The sequence below is a fragment of the Typopeltis vanoorti genome, chromosome 7 (assembly GCF_054136105.1).
Source record: "Typopeltis vanoorti isolate ZY-2024b chromosome 7, IOZ_Tvanoo_1.0, whole genome shotgun sequence".
In the NCBI taxonomy this organism is placed as follows: Eukaryota; Metazoa; Arthropoda; class Arachnida; order Uropygi; family Thelyphonidae; genus Typopeltis; species Typopeltis vanoorti.
In genome coordinates this window covers 42,411,174-42,432,031 of record NC_143555.1, presented here as the reverse complement: position 1 = coordinate 42,432,031, position 20,858 = coordinate 42,411,174, and the positions used below count along the sequence as shown (strand labels likewise).

General features: G+C 35.9%; 1 protein-coding gene across 1 annotated transcript in view; it reads left to right on the top strand.

Annotated features, from left to right (window-relative positions):
• Positions 1 to 20,858, top strand: part of LOC150104628 (mitogen-activated protein kinase-binding protein 1-like) — a 399,663-nt gene that overhangs the window by 363,475 nt on the left and 15,330 nt on the right. Inside the window, exon 30 of the mRNA XM_090395826.1 lies at positions 8,778 to 8,854. Within this exon, the coding sequence (XP_090251952.1) occupies positions 8,778 to 8,854 (77 nt within the window). The remainder of the gene's footprint in view (positions 1 to 8,777; positions 8,855 to 20,858) is intronic.

Sequence of the window (20,858 nt, the reverse complement as noted above, 5' to 3'; positions counted from 1 at the left end):
TTCTATACTGGTTTATCCAGGTAAGTCTATTGAATTTACAAGGGCGATACGCTAGGCCTACTGCCGCTAGTATTGCCATTGTTGTATTTTATATCGCCACATCTTATTGCTGGTAGACACCCTAGTGTGTCTACGGGATTTGCTAGTGGACCCTCAAAAGTCCACAGGATTATCTTTACCTGCTCGGAACACTTGAGCAATCTCGACTCTTTCTCCATCCGTGACTTATTTCCGAATATTATCATGGCAAAACTTCTAAATGAGGCCAAATTCGAGGAAGTTTACTTTGAATTCTTCAGACTGGGAAAGCTGCTGAGTGATAATTGGCCAGGAAAAGTAAAGCTCTTTGACACATTTCCTCCCACAGCAGTCACAGAGGATAATATGGTTGACATGAGTGAAGAGCCCATAACTCAGACGCAATCAGATTTAGCACACTCCCCGAGTATGGAAGATGCTACATCCCAAGACAGCAGACATACCTTGGAAACTGATATAGAGTTCCAATTGGTGAAAAAGAAGAGCAAAATCTCCACCAATGTGGAAGAACCCAAAACATCAGGGATAGAAGCACACAATGGTCCTAAAGAAAAGATACCACCAGTCATATTAAGGGATAAAGAAAAATGGATCCCTATCTCATCAGCCCTAAGAGAGCAAAACATCTCATTCTCATGGGCTAAAAACACAGATGAGGGAGTTAAAATACAACCCTCTACAGTCTCGGACTGTAGAGGGTTGTATTTTACAGACAGACAGATGACCAGATTTCTTTACAAAGCTAGCGTCCCATACCACACCTTCACTTTACCTAGTGAAAAGAACCTGAAAGTTGTTCTACGTGGGATAGCTGAAGGTATCACTCCTGAAGATGTGTCCACTGATCTCTCCAGACAGGGCCTGTCCCTAGTTAAAGTGAGCAGAATGCTCAGAGCAGATAAAAGGCCAATGCCTTTGGTGCTGGTGGAAATAAACAACACACAAAAGCAGATCTATGAACTGACTGTAGTATGCGGTCTCAAAATTACAACTGAGCCTAAGGAAAAGAGCATCTGCAGGTCAGTGTCATAGATGCCAAAGATTTGAGCATGCCCAAAAATTGTGTAAGGCAGCCTACAGGTGCTTGAAGTGCGGCGAGGGACACCAGACCATCTCTTGCACCAAACCTCGCACAACTCCAGCATGCTGTGCAAACTGCAGAGGACCTCATCCCGCCAGCTACAAGGGATGCCTTTCCAATCCAAACAACCGAGGACCAACAAAAGTCAATCTTGTTCCGCCACGTAAAGACGTTTTAAGCAACCAAACAAATCATCTTCCAGTCCGAAACACCTTGCCTTCTTCCTCACAAGAAGGAACAACCATTACCAAAACATATGCTGAGGCTGCAAGAACTAAGCCTCCTACATCTCTCGAGCTAGAAAGCTCCAACATAACATCCATTTTAACAGCCTCACTTGCCACTATGCTGCAAGAATTCAGCAAGACATGCCCCTCAACATCTTCCAGAAAGGGATTCCTGCAAGGCACTCAAAACATTATAACAGCCATCTGTCATGAATAATAAATTCAAACCAAAAGCTCTTAAGATAATAGCATGGAATGCAAATGGATTGATGAACAAGATTTTGGAACTACAAGAACTTTCAACTCGTCTCAGTGCTGATATCATCTTGATTGGTGAAACACACCTAAGACCAGCTAATAACCCAAAAATCCGTGGATACGCTATGTACAGAAACGACAGAATTGGCATAAGAGGTGGAGGCACAGCCATATATATAGAGTTATTTGAATCATAACATAACACAATAGACAAGCCCAAAATAGTAAACCTGGAGGTGACTGGTGTAGAGGTACATACCTTCAATGCTGGGAGTCTCAAGATCTATGCTGCATATAACCCTCCAAGTATTCCTCTGCTGACAACAGATCTAGACTCCGTACTTGGTCCAAATGACTCCATAATAATAGCAGGAGACTTCAACTCAAAACACACACATCTTGGTACAGCTCATCTACTAACACCAAAGGCCACACACTTTCCAACTATGCAATGCTCAACTCTGTTGTAGTCGCCGGCCCTACTGAGCCCACCCATTTCAGCCCTTCGGGTGGCTCGGATGTGCTGGACATTGTCATTTTTAAAAATTTAAGATACCAATTCAAATTGGAATCAGTCAACGAATTATCTTCTGACCACAGTCCCATAGTGCTCAATCTAGGTTCATCAGATCAATTCTCTCCTCTGCACACATTCATACCATGGGACAAGTTAGCCAAGATTCTTCCCGATCATATTGGTCCAGTACCCAATATCAGTAAAAAGGAATAGATTGACACAGCAATAAATAACTTAACCATACAAATTCAGAAAGCAATTGAATCAGTCAGACAATCAACTGTCTTCATCCCAACAAACCGTATCCCTGAAGAAATCATGGACCTAATCAGAGCAAAAAATAGAGCCAGGAAGAGATACCACAATACCAGAGCCCCACAAGATAAAAAAAGTATTGAACAATCTAAACAGGCAGGTCCGAGAAGCTCTTCAAAAACACAGAAACCATCAATGGGAAACCAAATTGGCTAACATCAATACTGAAGATCATTCTGTATGGAAATTCTTAAGAGCAATCCACACCAAAAAGCAACTCCTACCCCCTATCCAAACCAAGAAAGGGACAGTTCACAAAGATGAAGAGAAAGCCGAAGCACTAGTAGATAACCTAGAATCTCAGTGCAACCCATCGTATACTAATTTAAATATCAACCTTATGTACAAGATTCATCGTCATGTTAGGTCAACCTTAAGACAGAACATTGTCAACTCAGTACATATCACTCCTACAAATCCAACAAAAATGATAAATATCATCTCCCATCTAAACAATAGAAAAGCTCCAGGACCGGATAGCATAACTAACAGAATAGTAAAACTACTTCCAAGAAAGGCCATAGTCCATCTCGTCAACATTACTAATGCTATCTTTAGATTCCAGCATTTCCCTTCTACATGGAAAACAGCCACAATCATACCATTGAAGAAGCCAGGAAAAAATGCTCACCTTCCTGAAAGCTACAGACCCATAAGCCTATTATCCAGCCTCGGAAAGGTAACAGAGAAAGTGATCCTCTCAAGATTCCAAGCAGAAACAGATAAGTTAGGAATTTTGCCTAACGAACAGTTCGGCTTCCGTAGGGCCCATAGTACAGCCCAACAAGTGCACCGGCTGGTAGAAATCATTACTAAAGGTTTCAACTGGAAACTCAATACAGCTGCCATCTTCATCGACGCAGAGAAGGCGTTTGATAAAGTATGGCATCAAGGTCTTCTCTACAAACTGATAAAATTTAATTTCCCAGTCAGACTAATAAAGGTAATACATTCTTATCTGAAAGACAGATGCATGCAGGTCAGAGTAGGCAAAACGCGTTGACCAGACGCAGGATCTCGGCAGGCGTACCTCAAGGATCTCTTCTGGCACCTCTACTGTTTTCAATCTATGTAGCAGACATCCCTCTGAACCCAAGAACAACATTCACTGCATTATATGCTGATGATACTGCACTGATGTCAAGTTCACTGAGCCCAAAACTGGCAACTAAAAGACTACAAAATAGCATACACACTTTAGAAAAGTGGATGGCAGACTGGAGGATCCAAGTTAACCCCCAGAAAAGCTCAGCCATACTGTTTACTAGAAAGAAAATCCATACCATGGAGGATATTTATTTATTGGGAGTAAAGATTCCATGGCAGACTGAAGTTAAATATCTTGGAGTGATTCTTGATAGTAAACTCCTATTCAGCAAACATATTAGTTACATTTCCTCAAAGACATTCAACGTCTTAGCACAGCTCTACCCTGTGATCAACAGACAAAGTAAACTGGACATGCAAACAAAATTAACAATTTACAAGATGGTAATTAGACCGGTTATCACTTACGCATCCCCAGCTTGGAGCCACACTGCAAATTCTAACATTCTAAAACTTCAGAGATTACAAAATAAGTGCCTGAGGATGATTCTGGATGCCCCCTGGTTCATAAGAAACATCCAGATCCATAGAGAAGTTGATATCCCTTATATCTCTTCCTTTCTCATAAATCTAGCTAAGAAGTTCTTTACCAAGACAAGTAACCATCCAAACCCGTTAATCAAGGAAGCCTCGGAATATAATGAAGAAGAAATCTACAAATTTAAAAGACCAAAATCTATTTTAAGTTCAGCTGAACGCAACTAACTTCACTGCCCTCAATGGGCAAGCATATAGCTCACAAACACTCCATTCAAAGTTCTTCCATTACAAGTCAAAGGGGAATATGAAAAGCAATTTTGCTTCACCCATCTAGCCAGAAATGTTAATGTTAATGTTCGTGTAATGGCTGACACATTATCTCATTAGCGACAAAGAGAATGTCTTTGCAGAACATAAAGATACCTCAGCACTAAACAATTTTAAATTACAATAAAAAAGATTGAAAGTAATACAACTATCGAAATCTAGTAAGTACATCAAAATTTCAAATGTTTTACATTTCATTTTGATAATAATAATATCAATAATCGGCACATCGCAAGTGCTGATATACATGTTATGAAACCAAAACTAATAATATACTAACATAGAGAAATAATTGTAAAAGATTCATAATTATAAATTATGATTATTTTTACAGCTTCACTTCACAACTCGTGTTGATTATAAGGCAATCGGACATTCACCTGGTACTTATCCAAAGTAGCCGGCTATACACAAAACTGAAACTACTCCTAAACAAGATACTGATCAGGCCAATCCTGATATATGGCTCACCCACCTGGAGTCAGATGGTGGATTCAAATGTTAACAAACTACAAATGTTTACAAATAGCATTCAATGCATCATGGTTCATATCATACAGTTTTACTTTCCTACACAAGAGCTGCAAAATTTTTTTGCAGATGCTGTCATCCCTAACCCATTAATCCATCAAGCATTAGACTACAGTGAGCATAACCTTGTAAAATACAAAGTTCCAGCTCTACTGAATGGATAAGTTTTTTAAACTCGCTACCAGAATCCCAAATGGGTGAGCCAAAGACTCAAAAATTCCAAGTCTGTTGTGGTCTATAACTACTAGTAGATCACAACAAACAAATATCTTGGGACAAATGCTCCAAAAAACCATACCAAACAGGTACTTAAAAAAAAAAAAAAAAAAAAAACTTACTGCCAGTAGTACGCTGTGCACAAGCCAAGTGCTCAATAATCACCTTTAATCCAATAATTTCTTTATGGATAAAGGGATAAGAGACCACAGGTCCAATCACATTGTGCCAGAACAGTTATTGATTCATGGAATTGGTCTTCAATTAAAGAACCTCATAAAACACACAGAAATCATCATTATTCCTCAGGACTGCTCACATCACACAAACATTAAACAGAGGGAAGTGTGTTAAACTGGCTGTCCTGGAATAAGAATTTTAATGTTATTTCATTGAATATTTTATGCTGTTCAGGATTCTTTCAGTGTCTTTCTGATGTTTACAAATGTCGCCAGAAGCATATGACACTTTGTTTCTGTTATAATGTAAGTGATTTGCCCTGGTCATCTGTGTAGAAACTGCAGGAGAAAAAGAATGATGCCAGGAACAGGGTTGCCACAAGCAGGTGTGCAAGTTGTGTGGCACACAAAGGTGCCATAAAAGGAGAGGGGGGGGGGTGCAAACTTCATCATCATGCATATCAAGGATTTAGGCCTAGCGTGGCCCATTCCAGCCACGCTAGGCCTAAATCCTTGATATGCATGATAGTCATCTTTTAAGAGGATGTCCTGGTTTGCTTTTTCCTAATGGCTTGTACTTTAAAGCTTGTTTTGGTAATCTTTCTGTTTTCATTCTTTCAATGTGTTCCATCCATTTATGTTTATATTTTTTAATTTTTTCTGCTGTTATTAATCTTTGTTTGTCTTTTTGTTTTATTGTCCAGATTTCACTTCCATACAGTAAGACTGGTAGGGCTAATGTATTGTATACTTTTAGTCTGGTTTGTTTTTGAACTAAGTTTGGTTTAAATATAGAGTTAATTACACCTGTTATTTTTAAACATTTTGCAATTTTTACGTTCATATCTTTTTCATTTTCATATGTGATCATACATCCTAGGTAGTTAAATGAATTCACCTGTTCTAAGATCTTGTTATCTATTACTATTTTAGTTCTTGCTGGATCTTGTCCTTTAAAGCCATTGATTTCGATTTTTCTGTTGATATTATCATACCATAATCTTTGGCTATCTCATTTAGATCTAAAACAGCTTTCTGTAAGTTATCTTCAGAATTTGTAATTATTATTTGGTCATCGGCAAAAAAGAGAGTGTTTAAGTTCACAGTAGGAGAAAGTTTAATTCCTTGATGTATATTTTTATTCCATTTTATTATTATTTCATTTAAGTAAATATCAAAAAGAGTTGCTGAGAGGGAACATCCCTGTCGGATCCCTTGGTTTATCTCTCTCGTATATGATAGCGCGTGATTTAATCTTATTTGTATTTGATTATTTTCGTATATGCTTATGATAGCTTTTAGGATATTATTTGGGATTTGTCTTTCATTTAATATGTTAAATAAAATGCTTCTTTTAACTTTGTCAAATGCTTTTTCAAAGTCAATAAATGCAATATGTGTTTCAAAATTGTATTCTCTTCTTTTCTCTATTATTAATTTTAGGCAAAAGGCCAGGTCTATACATGATTGTCCTTTTCTAAATCATTCTGTACTTCTAAAATAAAGTTTTCGGAATATTTCATTAGTTTGCTATTTAAGATTCTGCTATATATTTTGTAACAGGAATTTAGTATGCTTATACCTCTATAGTTTTTAGGGTCATCTCTATTACCTTTTATAAAAATAGGAATCACAATTGCTTTTTTCCATTCTATTGGGGGGTTACCAGTTGAATAAATTTTATTTAAAAATAAGAAGAATCGTTCTCTGAATCTTGTTCCTGGGTATTTATATAGTTCTGAAACTAGCTTATCTTCTCCAGGTGATTTTCCGTTTCTTGTTTCTTTCAGGCTGATTTCTAATTCTTCTTTAGTTATTTCCTTTTCACTTTCACTAACTGTTTGCCAGTTGTCTTTTTTAAAATATTTATCCGTCCACAATTCTGTGTAGAAATTCTTCTAATTTCAATTCTGTGTTTAATTTTATGTTTTCTTTAGTATTTGCAAAAAGAATGATGCCAGGAGCAGGGTTGCCACAAGCAGGTGTGCAAGTCGTGTGGCACACAAAGGTGCCATAAAAGGGGGGGGGTACAAACTTAAGTTTTAAAAATCAATTCTCCATTCCAAACACAATCCACATCTGTTCACTTATGTCATATTTCACTTATTCTGAAATAAGTGCTGTATATCAATTCAGAGAAACTGTACATATCATGCAATCTGAAACTATCAGCGCTCCTGACATCTAGTGAGCATATTGTTGCAATTCTGGGAAGTTCAGTCTAACAAGTACAAGCTGAGTCGAGTCTTCTTCTATGCAGATACAAATCAACACCCTTTCCTCTTTTTATTGATTCTCTAAGTTAAAACTTTGTAGTCATCTGAACATGATACTCAATTATTGAATTACTGGAATGTTCACGATAATCTGCAATGGCTGTGTGAAGGATTTCATTACTATACATGCATTGATCATAATAAGAGCTCTCTGCTGTTACGGCATTTGTGAAAGTATAATCCAATTTTCAAGAATGGTAAGTAAAAAAAATATACAAGATTTTTCATTTTCTTGAATCTTCCTTGAATTAATTTTTTTCATATTTTTTTCATATTATTTTTCCATTCTTGTTTTCAAAAACAAGAATGGAAAAATTTCACTGATAAACACTGATACTTATTTTGAATGAGGCGGCACATATTCACTTGAAAACAGAACAGACTGCTTTATTATTGAAATAAATGCTGTAATGAATTAACAGACATGTCAATATCACCATTATGAGTAATAAAATACCTGTTATAAGTGGTGTTGATATTCTCTAGCTGAAGGATTGATAGCGTTACAAAAGGTATCATGCAGTTGTTTGAAAAGTAATTTTAAATTCATATCAGCATATTGCATAATAATAATAATAATAATACTGTATTATAATACAGATTTCCCAAATTTCTTTTCATATTTTTAAAGGTGTATTTTATTATTTTTTTAATTATGCAGATATTTAGAGCATTTATGAAGTCACTTAATGTGGATGAACTACAGTGAATGCAATTTCATGTGCAGACTTCACTTTATTTAAGTAAATCTAATTTTGTATGGCTTGTTTTACAAAACAAGTATTTTTTGTATGTAAATCGAGTGTGTGTGTTCTGAAGGGCTGATTTGTCTGTATGCGGGATGAAAAATCCGTACGGGAGAAAAAAACCTTGCTACCTCCATTTGAGATCGGCTAACTCACCTTCAGTTGAAAAAATCCATATAAAGATTCTTCCCATCACGACAATAATCGAACTTGGGCCTTTTCTAATCGAAGGGCACAAAGTACCATCGTTCTTCCAATTGCACTAAGGAGGCGCATAACATGGCTGTATCAGAAGTCAGTCATCATGCAAGGGTTGAATAAACAGTAGATTACTTCATTAATAACTAGTTGATACATTCATCTTAATACAATTTTATTTAAACATTTTCAATGTATATTCTGTCATTTTTATGTATTTCATAAAGGCCATTCATCAATATTATGAGTATGCATGTTTCCTTTTTTTTTCTGCATTCAGTGACTCAAGAGACTTGTGAAAAAGTAGCTGAAGAACTGACGAATGTTACAATGAATGCCATGCAATTATTTCAAAAGGTGATTTTAATTCTATACAGTATACTGTTATATTATACATTAAAAATTTTTAATAATTTAAATCAAGAAACAAAAAAGAATGTGAAAATCAATGTGATTGATAAAACTGAAAATGATAAAACCATAAAACCTGAAAATACTACATAAAACCTGATACATTTGTATCAGGTTTTATGGACACATATTACAAAAGAATTAGAAATACCACAGCCCCAAGATAATTTGGTAGAACACATTTCTATACACAAATTAAATGATATATCATCATCATCAAATTCCTGACATGTACCCTCAAGGGGTTTACAGGATATGATAGTACTACATGAAAAAAATTACATCATTACTAACTTCCTATCTACAATTTTCCTCCAAATCGGTCTGTTACTTGTCAAGACTCCAACATTATCAGATCTTATATTTCTATCGTCTAAGGCACTTTGTACTGTATCAATCCAAATATATCTTGGTCTTCCTCTGGGTCGTTTTGCTGCCAACCTGGCAAAGAACACTTGTTTTGCTAATCTTTCTTTACCCATTCTGTTTAAATGACCATACCACCTGAGATTAGCTCTACTAATGAATTCTTGGATGCTAACAATGTCAAGGTCTTTCCTAATATCCGCGTTTTTAATACGATATTGCCGTTGATGCCATCTGTTCACGCCTCTACTCTTTCTCAGGACTCATATCTGCAGTCTCTAGTCTTTGGTCAAGTGTTTTACATCTGACTCAGCTCTCAGATCCATAAGTTAAAATTGGTTTGACCACTGTCTTGTATACAGCTCATTTAGTGTTCCGACTAATTTTTCTCTTATTCCATATGGATGTATTCATTTGACTTCCTATCATATCAGCTTTGTTGATTCTGTTGTCATCATCATCATCATCATCATCAAATTCCTGCCATGTACCCTCAAGGGGGTGTACAGGATATGACAGTACTACATGAAAAAAATTACATCACTATTAATTTCCTATCTACAATTTTCCTCCAAATCAGTCTGTTACTTGTCAACACTCCAACATTATCAGATCTTATATTTCTATCGTCTAAAGCACTTTGTACTTTATCAATCCACCTATATCTTGGTCTTCCTCTGGGTCGTTTTGCTGCCAACCTGGCAGAGAACACTTGTTTTGCTAATCTTTCTTCGCCCATTCTGTTTAAGTGACCATACCACCTGAGATTAGCTCTGCTAACGCATTCCTGAATGCTGACAATGTCAAGTTCTTTCCTAATATCCTCATTTTTAATATGATACTGCCATTGATGCCATCTGTTCACACCTGTAATCTTTCTCAGGACTCTCATATCTGTGGTCTCTAGCCTTTGGTCAAGTGTTTTACTTCTGACCCAGCTCTCAGATCCATAAGTTAAAACTGGTTTGAACACTGTCTTGTATACAGCTAATTTAGTGTTCCGACTAATTTCTCTCTTATTCCATATGAATTTATTCAATTGACTTCCCACCATACCAGCTTTGCTGATTCTGTTGTCTATTTCTATATTTAATTTACCATCTTCAGTAAAAATCGTGCCTAAATAGCTGAAATGTTTTACTTGTTCCACAGGTTCTCCATTCACAACACAGTTGACATTTTCGATGATTCTACCTATTTTCATTGTCTTTGTCTTTTTATTGCTGACCTTCATACCATATCTATTACAACAGCTATTCAATTTAGTCAGAGAATCTTGCAGACTTGTAGCGGATTTATTTAGAAGTATAACATCATCCGCATAAAGCAAAGAGCTGACATTAACATCTCCAATTTTGATATCATGTTTAATACCACTTTCCTTCATAATGTGATTCATATAGATAATGAATAACAGAGGGGATAATGTACATCCTTGTCTCACACCAGATTTAACATTAAACCATCTTCCTGTACTTCCTTCAATTCTAACTGCTGACTTACAACACAAATAAAGACTAAGTATTGCTTGATATAATGCCCCATTGACACCATATAACTGCAGCTTATTGAATAGCTTCTCTCTTGGCACCTTGTCATATGCCTTTTCCAGATCGACAAAACTTAAATACAGATCTTTGTTATATTCCCATGCTTTCTGGACTATTTGTCGTAAAGTGAAGATCTGATCCTGACAGCCTCTATTTGGCGTGAATCCAGCTTATTCTTCACCAAGCTTTTCTTCCACAATTCTTCTCAACCGTTTCTCAAGTATACTTGAATAGATCTTGCCAGGAACACTCAATAGGGAAATACCTCTGTAATTCTCACATGCAGTTTTATTTCCCTTTTTATGTATGGGTACTATGAGAGCTCTACTCCAATCATCGGGAATTCGTCCCTCTGTCCAGGCTTTCTGAACTATGCAGTGCAGCCACTGTAAGACTCTTATACCACTATATTTCAGCATTTCTGGTCGAATATCATCTACTCCTGCTGCCTTTCCACATTTCAAGCCTTTGATGGCTTTTTCTACTTCAAGTATGGATATGTATTCCTGACTACATGCCTGGTCAGTGTTTTTTACCACTGTGCTGTCATCACTGCTTGTTTCATTTAGCAGTTTTTCAAAGTAATTACTCCATACTTCAAGGATATCTTTTTCTCCTGTTTTCATTTCACCTTTATCATCTCTAATTCCTTTTACAGCACTCTTTCCTCCATTCTTAAGCTTCTTCAACAACCTCCAGAACATTTTGCCACCTTCTTGATATTTATTTTCTATATTCTTGCCAAAGTCCTCCCATGACTTTTGTTTAGCTAGTTTTACACAGTGTTTAGCATTCTTGCATTTGTCTCTATATTCTCTAAGAGCACAATCTGACTTATTTGACAGGAACTTTTGGTATGCTTTCTTCTTTTCCTTCACTGCCTCTTTAACTTCCTGTGTCTACCAGGGAGTTCTGATTTTTTTATCCTTACAGACAACCTCACCACATGCCTCTCTGGCAGAATCAATCAATGTTTTCTTCAGAGTTTGCCACTGAATCTGCAAGGTTTGATTCCTGTTCTGAAACGCTTTCATTTTTTCTTCAATAATCTTTGTGTATTTTAGTCTACAGCTCACATCTGAGAGCTGCTCAACTTTTATTCACTTTAAAACTTTCTTACATGTTATTCTTTTCAATATGAAATTCAATTTTATCCTGCTCAAGACTAAATAGTGATCACTTCCAATTTCAAATCCTCTGTACACTCTGGTGTCCTGCACCAGGGAGAAAACATCACTATCAACAATAACCTAGTCAATGAGACTTTTCTTATTCCTAGCCTCTTCTCTCCATGTGAATTTGTGCAAATTTTTATGTTGGAACATGGTGTTAGTAATAACCAGTCCATGTCCTGAGCAGAAATCCAACAGATATTTGCCATTATTATTAGCTTTGTTCTTTTCTCCAAATTTTCCCAAAATATTTTTGTATGTCTCACAATCATTTCCTACTCTGCTATTTAGATCCCCAACAAGGACCAACTTTTCATTTTTCATTGTGTCAGTTGCTTTTTCTAAAGCCTCAAAAAATTCCTCCACTTCTACCTTAGTAGAACCTTCTGTGGGACCATAGGCACAAATAAGTCTCATTGTCCAGTTCCCCATTCTCATATTTGCCCATATTACTCTACTTGAGACTGCCTGCCATTGAAGAAGATTAGCCTCGTATTTTGTGTTGAATACTATGGCTACTCCTTCTTTTCCTTGATTGTCATTGCCTGAATATAACATTTTGTATTTATTGCTCAGAAAGAGCTCACCAGTTTTGGTCTTTTTTGTTTCAGTCACCCCTATTATGTCGATCTGGTACTTATCTAATTCCTCAGCTAGCTCCATTTCTTTGCCATTCAGGCTTCTTATGTTGATAGTACCGATCTTTATGTTGACCCCAACATAAAGATCGGTACTATCAACATAAGAAGCCTGAATGGCAAAGAAATGGAGCTAGCTGAGGAATTAGATAAGTTCAACCCCAACAACTTAAACCCCAACTCAACATCACCAGAGTTTATGTAACTCTGTTGATGTTGAGTTGGGGTTTATTTTCAGATTTGTTCCAGTAGCTGACTTTTCGCTGTTCGCCCTGTTTCCCTGGCGAAAACAACGGGGGCCTTGTTTAACTGGCGACGCCCCAGCCGGCATGAAATTTTGTCGTGTTGTACCATCATTCTATATTTTGGTTTAACCAATAAGAATTACAATTTGGTCGGCTAAATCCCAAATTGCCAGCCCATCCTCGTCCGTTCAGTATCCAAGTAGATACCCAACAGGGTGCACCACGAGAAGGTGAGGATTGGACATTAGGTCAGAAGCCCTGGTCGGTTCTCCGCATTCCTTTAAAGGCTATGTGGAGGTCTCCTCTCAGTTATACAGCTTTGACCCTTAAGCACCCCGATTCTGTTGTCTATTTCCATATTTAATTTTTGTTGTCTATTTCCATATTTAATTTACTTTCTTCACTAAAAATCTTGTCTAAGTAGCTGAAATGTTTTACTTGTTCCACAGGTTCCCCATTCAAAACACAGTTGACATTTTCAACAATTCTACCTATTTTCATTGTCTTTGTCTTTTTAATGCTGACCTTCATACCATATCTATTACAACAGTTATTCAATTTATTCAGGGAATCTTACAAACTTGTAGCGGATTTATTTAGAAGTATATAAATAAATATACCGTCTGCATAAAAATATATATATAAAAAAAAAATACTGTCTGCATAAAACAAAGAGCTGACATTAACATCTCCAGTTATGATATCATGTTTAATACCACTTTCCTTCATAATGTGATCCATATAGATAATGAATGACAGAGGGGATAATGTATACATCCTTGTCTCACACCAGATTTAACATTAAACCATCTTCCTGTACTTCCTTCAATTCTAACTGCTGACTTTCAACTCAAATGAAGACTAAGTATTGCTTCATATAATGCCCCATTGACACCATATAACTGTAGGGCATTGAATAGCTTCTCTCTTGGCACCTTCTCATATGCCTTTTCCAGATCGACAAAATAAATTCAGATCTTTATTATATTCCCACGATTTCTCGACTATTTGTCGTAAAGTGAAGATCTAATCCTGACAGCCTCTATTTGGCCTGAATCTAGCTTGTTCTTTACCACGCTTTTCTTCCACAATTCTTCTCAAACATTTCTCAAGTATACTTGCATAGATCTTGCCAGGAACACTCAGTAGGGAAATATCTCTGTAATTCTCACATTCAGTTTTATTTCCCTTTATATATATGGGTACTATTAGAGCTCTACTCCAATCATCGGGAATTCGTCCCTATGTCCAGGCTTTCTGAACTATGCAGTGCAGCCACTGTAAGACTTTTATACCACCATGCTTCAGCATTTCTGGTCAAATATCATCTACTCCTCCTGCTTTTCAACATTTCAAGCCTTTGATGGCTTTTTCTACTTCAAGTATGGATATGTATTCCTGACTGTATGCCTGTTGAGTGTTTTTTACTATCACTGCTTGTTTCATGTAGCAATTTTTTGAAGTAATTACTCCATACTTCAAGGATATCTTTTTCTCCCGTTTTCATGTCATCTTTATCATCTCTAATTCCTTTTACAGCACTCTTTCCTCCATTTCTAAGCTTCTTCAACAACCTCCAGAATATCGTGCCACCTTCTTGATATTTATTTTCTATGTTCTTGCCAAAGTCCTCCCAAATTTTTTGTTTGGCTAGTTTTACACAGTGTTTTTGCTTTCTTATATTTCTCTCTGTATTCTCTAAGAGCTCCTGGGAAATAAGCTGACTTATTGCCAGGAACTTTTGATATACCTTCTTCTTTTCCTTCACTGCCTCTTTAACTTCCTGTGTCCACCATGGAGTTCTGATTTTTCTATCCTTGCAAACAACCTCACGACATGCCTCTCTGGCTGAATCAGTCAATGTTTTCTTTAAGGCTTGCCACCGAATCTCCAAGGTTTGGTTCCTGTTCTCAAACTCTTTCATTTTTTTTTTCAATAATCTTTGTGTATTTTAGTCTACAGTTCACATCTGAGAGCTGCTCAACTGTTATTCGCTTTAAAACTTTCTTACATGCTATTCTTTTCAATATGAAATTCAATTTTATCCTGCTCAAGACTAAATAGTGATTGCTTCCAATTTCAAATCCTCTGTACTCTCTGGTGTCCTGCACCAGGGAGAAAACATCACTATCTACAATAACATAGTCAGTGAGACTTTTCTTATTCCTTGCCTCTTCTCTCCATGTGAATTTGTGCACATTTTTATGTTGGAACATGGTGTTAGTAATAACCAGTCCATGTCCTAAGCAGAAATCCGACAGGTATTTCCATTATTATTAGGTTTGCTCTTTTCTCCAAATTTTCCCAAAATATTTTTGTATGTCTGACAATCATTTCCTACTCTGCTATTTAGATCCCCAACAAGGACCAACTTTTTCTTTTTCATTGTGTCAGTTGCTTTTTCTAAAGCATCAAAAAATTCCTCCACTTCTACCTTAGTAGAACCTTATGTGGGACCATAGGCACAAATAAGTCTCCTTCTTTGCTGATTATCATTGCCTGAATATAACACTTTGTATTTATTGCTCAGAAAGATCTCGCCAGTTTTTGTCTTTTTTGTTTCAGTCACCCCTATTATGTCGATCTGGTACTTATCTAATTCCTCAGCTAGCTCCATTTCTTTGCCATTCAGGCTTCTTATGTTGATAGTACCGATCTTGAACTCTGGTGATGTTGAGTTGGAGTGTTCTTTCGTGAACAACAACATATTATTATTATTATTGTCACCTAACAAAATATATTGTTATTGTTATGTGAACATTCAGTTGTTTTCGACTCTTAGTGATCTTGTGCACAAAGGCTCTCCATCCCACTCGGCCTCTTTTCCTTTCTTTCAGCAATTGTAAGTTCAAGTTGATAAGTTGTTTTATATCTAACTCTTTTGTAGTCTTCCTCTTCTCATTCTCTCAGTCTTCCCACAACCTAACTGCTTTTTCCAATGATTCATCAGCTTGCATAATATGTCGCAGGTACATCAACTTCTGTTTAGCGATCATTGCCTCCAAGGATAATTCTGTCTTTATATATTCTCTAAAATATTTTTATTTGTTGTTCTTGCAGTCCATGGGACTCTTAATAGTCTACTCCACACCCATAATTCAAATAAATCTATTCACTTTCTGTCTGTCTTCTTAATAATCCAGCTTTCACATTCACTACTGGAAATACCATTGCTTTGACAATTCTAACTTTGGTGACCTTACTCACATCTCTATCTTTCATAATTTTTGTCAGATTTAACATAGCTTTTTTTCCCATGACTATCCTTTTAATTTCATCTTCACATTTATCATCATCATTTCTGATTCTGGACCCCAGTAAATCACAAATTTCAACAATTTCTATTTTATCTCGCTCTGTTATCTTCTTCAAGTGTCATCACCTAGAAGGAGGTTGGCAACTATGTCATGGAGCTTTTTTCTTTCTTTTGCTGCTCTGAAACATTTGTGATAATTCAAGCCAGTCCAGTCTTTAATGTTTTCAAACGACATTCTTCTGGATCTCCCTCTCCCTCTTTTTCCCTCCAGTTTCCCATCTGATATTAGCTTCTGAATGCCTTCTTAATCCCCAAAATATTTAAGTTTTCATTCTTTGATGATTTTCTTAATGTGCTTTTCATTTATGCTTTCTTTAAAACATCTTCATTTTTCATTTTCTCTATCCATGATATTTACAGCATTCTTCTGATGGCCCACATTTCTAAAGCTTTGTTTTCTTTCTGCTTCTTTTTCTTGTGTCTAGAACAGTTTTCATATCTATGAAGGTTTTTCTTGCTAGCTTCTTCTTTTTATTTCTTCAAGGGAATTTCCCCCTTCTGTAAACATTTGTCCCAGATATATAAAAAGATTTTACCTGTGCAATTTTCTTTTGGTTAACAATTATATTTAGCTTCTTATTTGTTGGTTCTTTTGATATGATCATGCACTTTGTTTTCTTCAGGTTGATGATTAATCCCATGTCTAAGCTTCTGTTGTAAATGTCTGTGACTAAGTTTTGAAGATCGTCTTCAACTTAAGCAATGAGGACTGTGTCATCTGCATATCTGAAGTTGTTGAAGTTCTTATCCCCTACTTTTACACCCTTCAATTCTGCAATATCTTTAAAAACTTGTTCACTATATATATTATATAATAAACGTGATAAGCGACACACTCCTTTTTTATTTCAAAGCTATCAGAATATTCATTTTTGTATCTTATTAAGGTTTTTGATTCCCATATATGTTTGTAATTATGTGTAGATCTTTTCTGTAGGATATGCATTAATTTCTTGTGGTTTGTTGAATGAAATGCTTCAGTGTAATCAATAAAAAAAAAAATATGCTTTTCTGGTTATCGAGGCATCTTTTGCATAATGTTTTCAATATGAAAATTCCTTCTCTTGTACTTTGTCTTTTTGGACACCTGATTGAGTGTCATCTATTTCTATTGACAAAATGCCTTTTATTTCTTTCTAGGATTATTCTCAATAATATATTTGTAACATGGCTTATTAAACTTATTAATCTATATTTTGAGCATTCAGATGTTCTTGAAGTTTTAGGAATAGTAACAAAAATGGATTTTCTCAGATCATCAGGGATATATCTTGTACCCTCTATTATAAATTCATTTAAATTGCCAAAGCCATCACTTCTATTTTGTATGAATTATATATATGATTAAATTAATATATGAATGATATATTAAATAGCTTCAAAAACAATAACTCAACCAGAGAAGATGATGGTATTGACATAAAATTATTCATATGCACTAATGAAACCCTTAAATCAGGACTGACAGATTTCAGGAATAGAATATGAGATGGAGAAGACCCATAGAATCCCTGAAAGCCTTAGTTATCCTAGTTTATTTAAAAAAAAAAAATTATAAAATATATGCATAAATTATAAAACACAACTATATAATCATTACTGAAGAACAAAATGCATTCTTTAAGGACAGATCCTGTACAGACAATTGCTTTGCTTTGAAATTACTAACTGAAAAGCATAAAGAATTCAATAGGCTAACATTGTGTAGCATTAGACTACAGGAAAAAGCTTATGTGTGAAAATTTCCTCTAGAAACTCTCGCTGATGGTGAAATTCCAAACTAAATAATAGTAGCAATTTACAATCTCTAAAGACATAACTTCATATCAGTCAAATTGGGAACTGTCTAATCAAACTATAAAACTACTAAACTGTGGCATCCAACAGGACTTTCCTTTTTCACCAACCTCTTTAATAATTATAAATTCCATTGTTAAACACTGGAGATTGGCAGTTTGTGGAAATATCCCATTATTAAGTGATAATCACCTTGAAACTGTTAAAATATACAAATAATCAGGTACTCCTGATAAAAAGCTCATTGCTGAAAACTTTAATATGGAAATAACTGTAAAAGCAAAACTCATGATATAAAACAAATTCAATGAAGCAATTTGAAGTAAAACATGTATTAGAAATATAGTTCTTTAGCAAGTAATCAGCTTTAGCTATCTTGGTTGTAGTTTCACATAAAGAAAAAAATGACAGCAATAAAAAAAAATTGTAAAACTACAGCAGAAAACTTAATCACATTTTTAAACCAACACAAGTACACAGGCATACCAGAATTAAAGAATACAAGACAGGGGTGCTTAAGGGTCAAAGCTGTATAACTGAGAGGAGACCTCCACATAGCCTTTAAAGGAATGCGCAGAACCAACCAGGACTTCTGACCCAGTGTCCAATCCTCCCCTTCTCGTGGTGCACCCTGTTGGGTATCTACCTGGATACTGAACGAACGAGGATGGGCTGGCAATTTGGGATTTAACTGACCAAATTGTATTCTTATTGGCTTAAACCAAAATACAAAATGAATGGACAACATGACAAAATTTCATGCCAGCTGAGATATGGCCCGGTTAAACAAGGCCCCCATTGTCTTCACCAGGGCGAACAGCGAAAAGTCAGCTACTGGAACAAACCTTAAAAGATACCCCAACTCAATATCATCAGAGTTGAAGATCAGTACTATCAACAAAAGAAGCCTGAATGGCAAAGAAATGGAGCTAGCTGAGGAATTAGATAAGTACCAGATCGATATAATAGGAATGACTAAAACAAAAAAGAAAAATTGGTGAGATCTTTCTAAGCAATAAATACAAAATGTTATATTCAGGCAATGACAATCAAGGAAAAGAAGAAGTAACCTTAGTATTCAAAACAAAATACGAAACTCATCTTCTTGAATGCAGGCAGTGTCAAGTAGAGTGATGTGGGCAAATATCAGAAGCTCTAGCTATTGAGGCTCTAGAGAAAGCAACTCACACAATGAAAAAGGAAAAGTTGGTCCTTGTTAGGAATCTAAATATCAGAGTAGGAAGTGATTGTCAGACATACATAAATATTTTGGGAAAATTTGGAGAAAAGAGCAAAGATGATAATAATGTCAAATACCTGTTCGATTTCTGCACAGGATATGGACTGGTTATTACTAACATCATATTCCAACATAAAAATATGCACATGGAGAGAAGACGCAAGGAATAAGTAAAGTCTCATTGACTATGTTATTGTTGATAGTGATATTTTCTACCTGGTGCAAGACACCAGAGTGTACAGAGGATTTGAAATTGGAAGTGTTCACTATTTAGTCTTGAGCAGGATAAAATTGAATTTCATATTGAAAAGAATAACATGTAAGAAAGTTTTAAAGCAAATAAAAGTTGAGTAGCTCTCAGACGTCAACTGTAGACTGAAATAGACAAAAGATTATTGAAGAAAAAATGAGAGTTTGAGAACAGGAACCAAACCTTGGAAATTCAGTGGCAAACCTTGAAGAAAACCCTGATTGATTCAGTTAGAGAGGCATGTGTTGAGGTTGCTGCAAGGATAGAAAAATCAGAACTTCATGGTGGACATAGGAAGTAAAAGAGGCAGTGAAGGAAAAGAAGAAGGTGTATCAAAAGTTCCTGGCAAATAAGTCAGCTTGTGGTCTTAGAGAATACAGAGACAAATGTAAGAAAGCTAAACACTGTGTAAAACTAGTTAAACAAAAGTCTTGGAAGGACTTTGGCAAGAATATAGAAAATAAATATCAAGAAAGTGGCAAAATATTCTGGAGGTTGTTGAAGAAGCTCAGAAATAGAGGAAAGAGTGTTGTAAAAGGAATTAAAGATGATAATGGTGACATGAAAACAGGAGAAAAAGATATCCTTGGAGTATGGAGTAATTACTTCGAAAAATTGCTAAATGCAACAAGCAGTAATAGCACAGTGGTAAAACACACTCAACAGGCATACAGTCAAGAATACATATCCATACTTGAAGTAGAAAAAGCCATCAAAGGCTTGAAATGTGGAAAGGCAGCAGGAGTAGATGATATTCGACCAGAAATGGTTAAGTATGGTGGTATAAAAGTCTTACAGTGGCTGAACTGCATAGTTCAGAACAGTGGCACACTCGGGATTTAATCTTGGAGGGGGTCGAGAACTCAAGATTTAATCTTTGCGGGGGGGGGGGGGGTGAGTTGAGTAGATGATTTGAGAATACACACTACGCATCGCACACGACCTATGACTGAGCATCTGCAATAATCGCTGATTCATAAGTAGTATAGAAATAGAAGCATGATGCAACATAAATAAAAAAAAATGAATTTTAATTAGTAAAAGATTTTTGGAAAATATTCTAGTGTTTTTTCTCTTTTTCTTTTGGAGGGGGCCAGGGCCCCTTGGTGCACCACTGATTCAGAAGGCATGGTTAGAGGGACAAATTCCTGATGATTGGAGTAGAGCTCTCATAGTACCCATATATAAAAAGGGAAATAAAACTGAATGTGAGAATTACAGAGGTATTTCCCTACTGAGTGTTCCTGGTAAGATTTATGCTAGTATACTTGAGAAAAAATGGTTGAGAAGAATTGTGGAAGAAAAGCTTGGTGAAAAACAAGCTGGATTCAGACCAAATAGAGACTGTCAGGATCAGATCTTCACTTTACGACAAA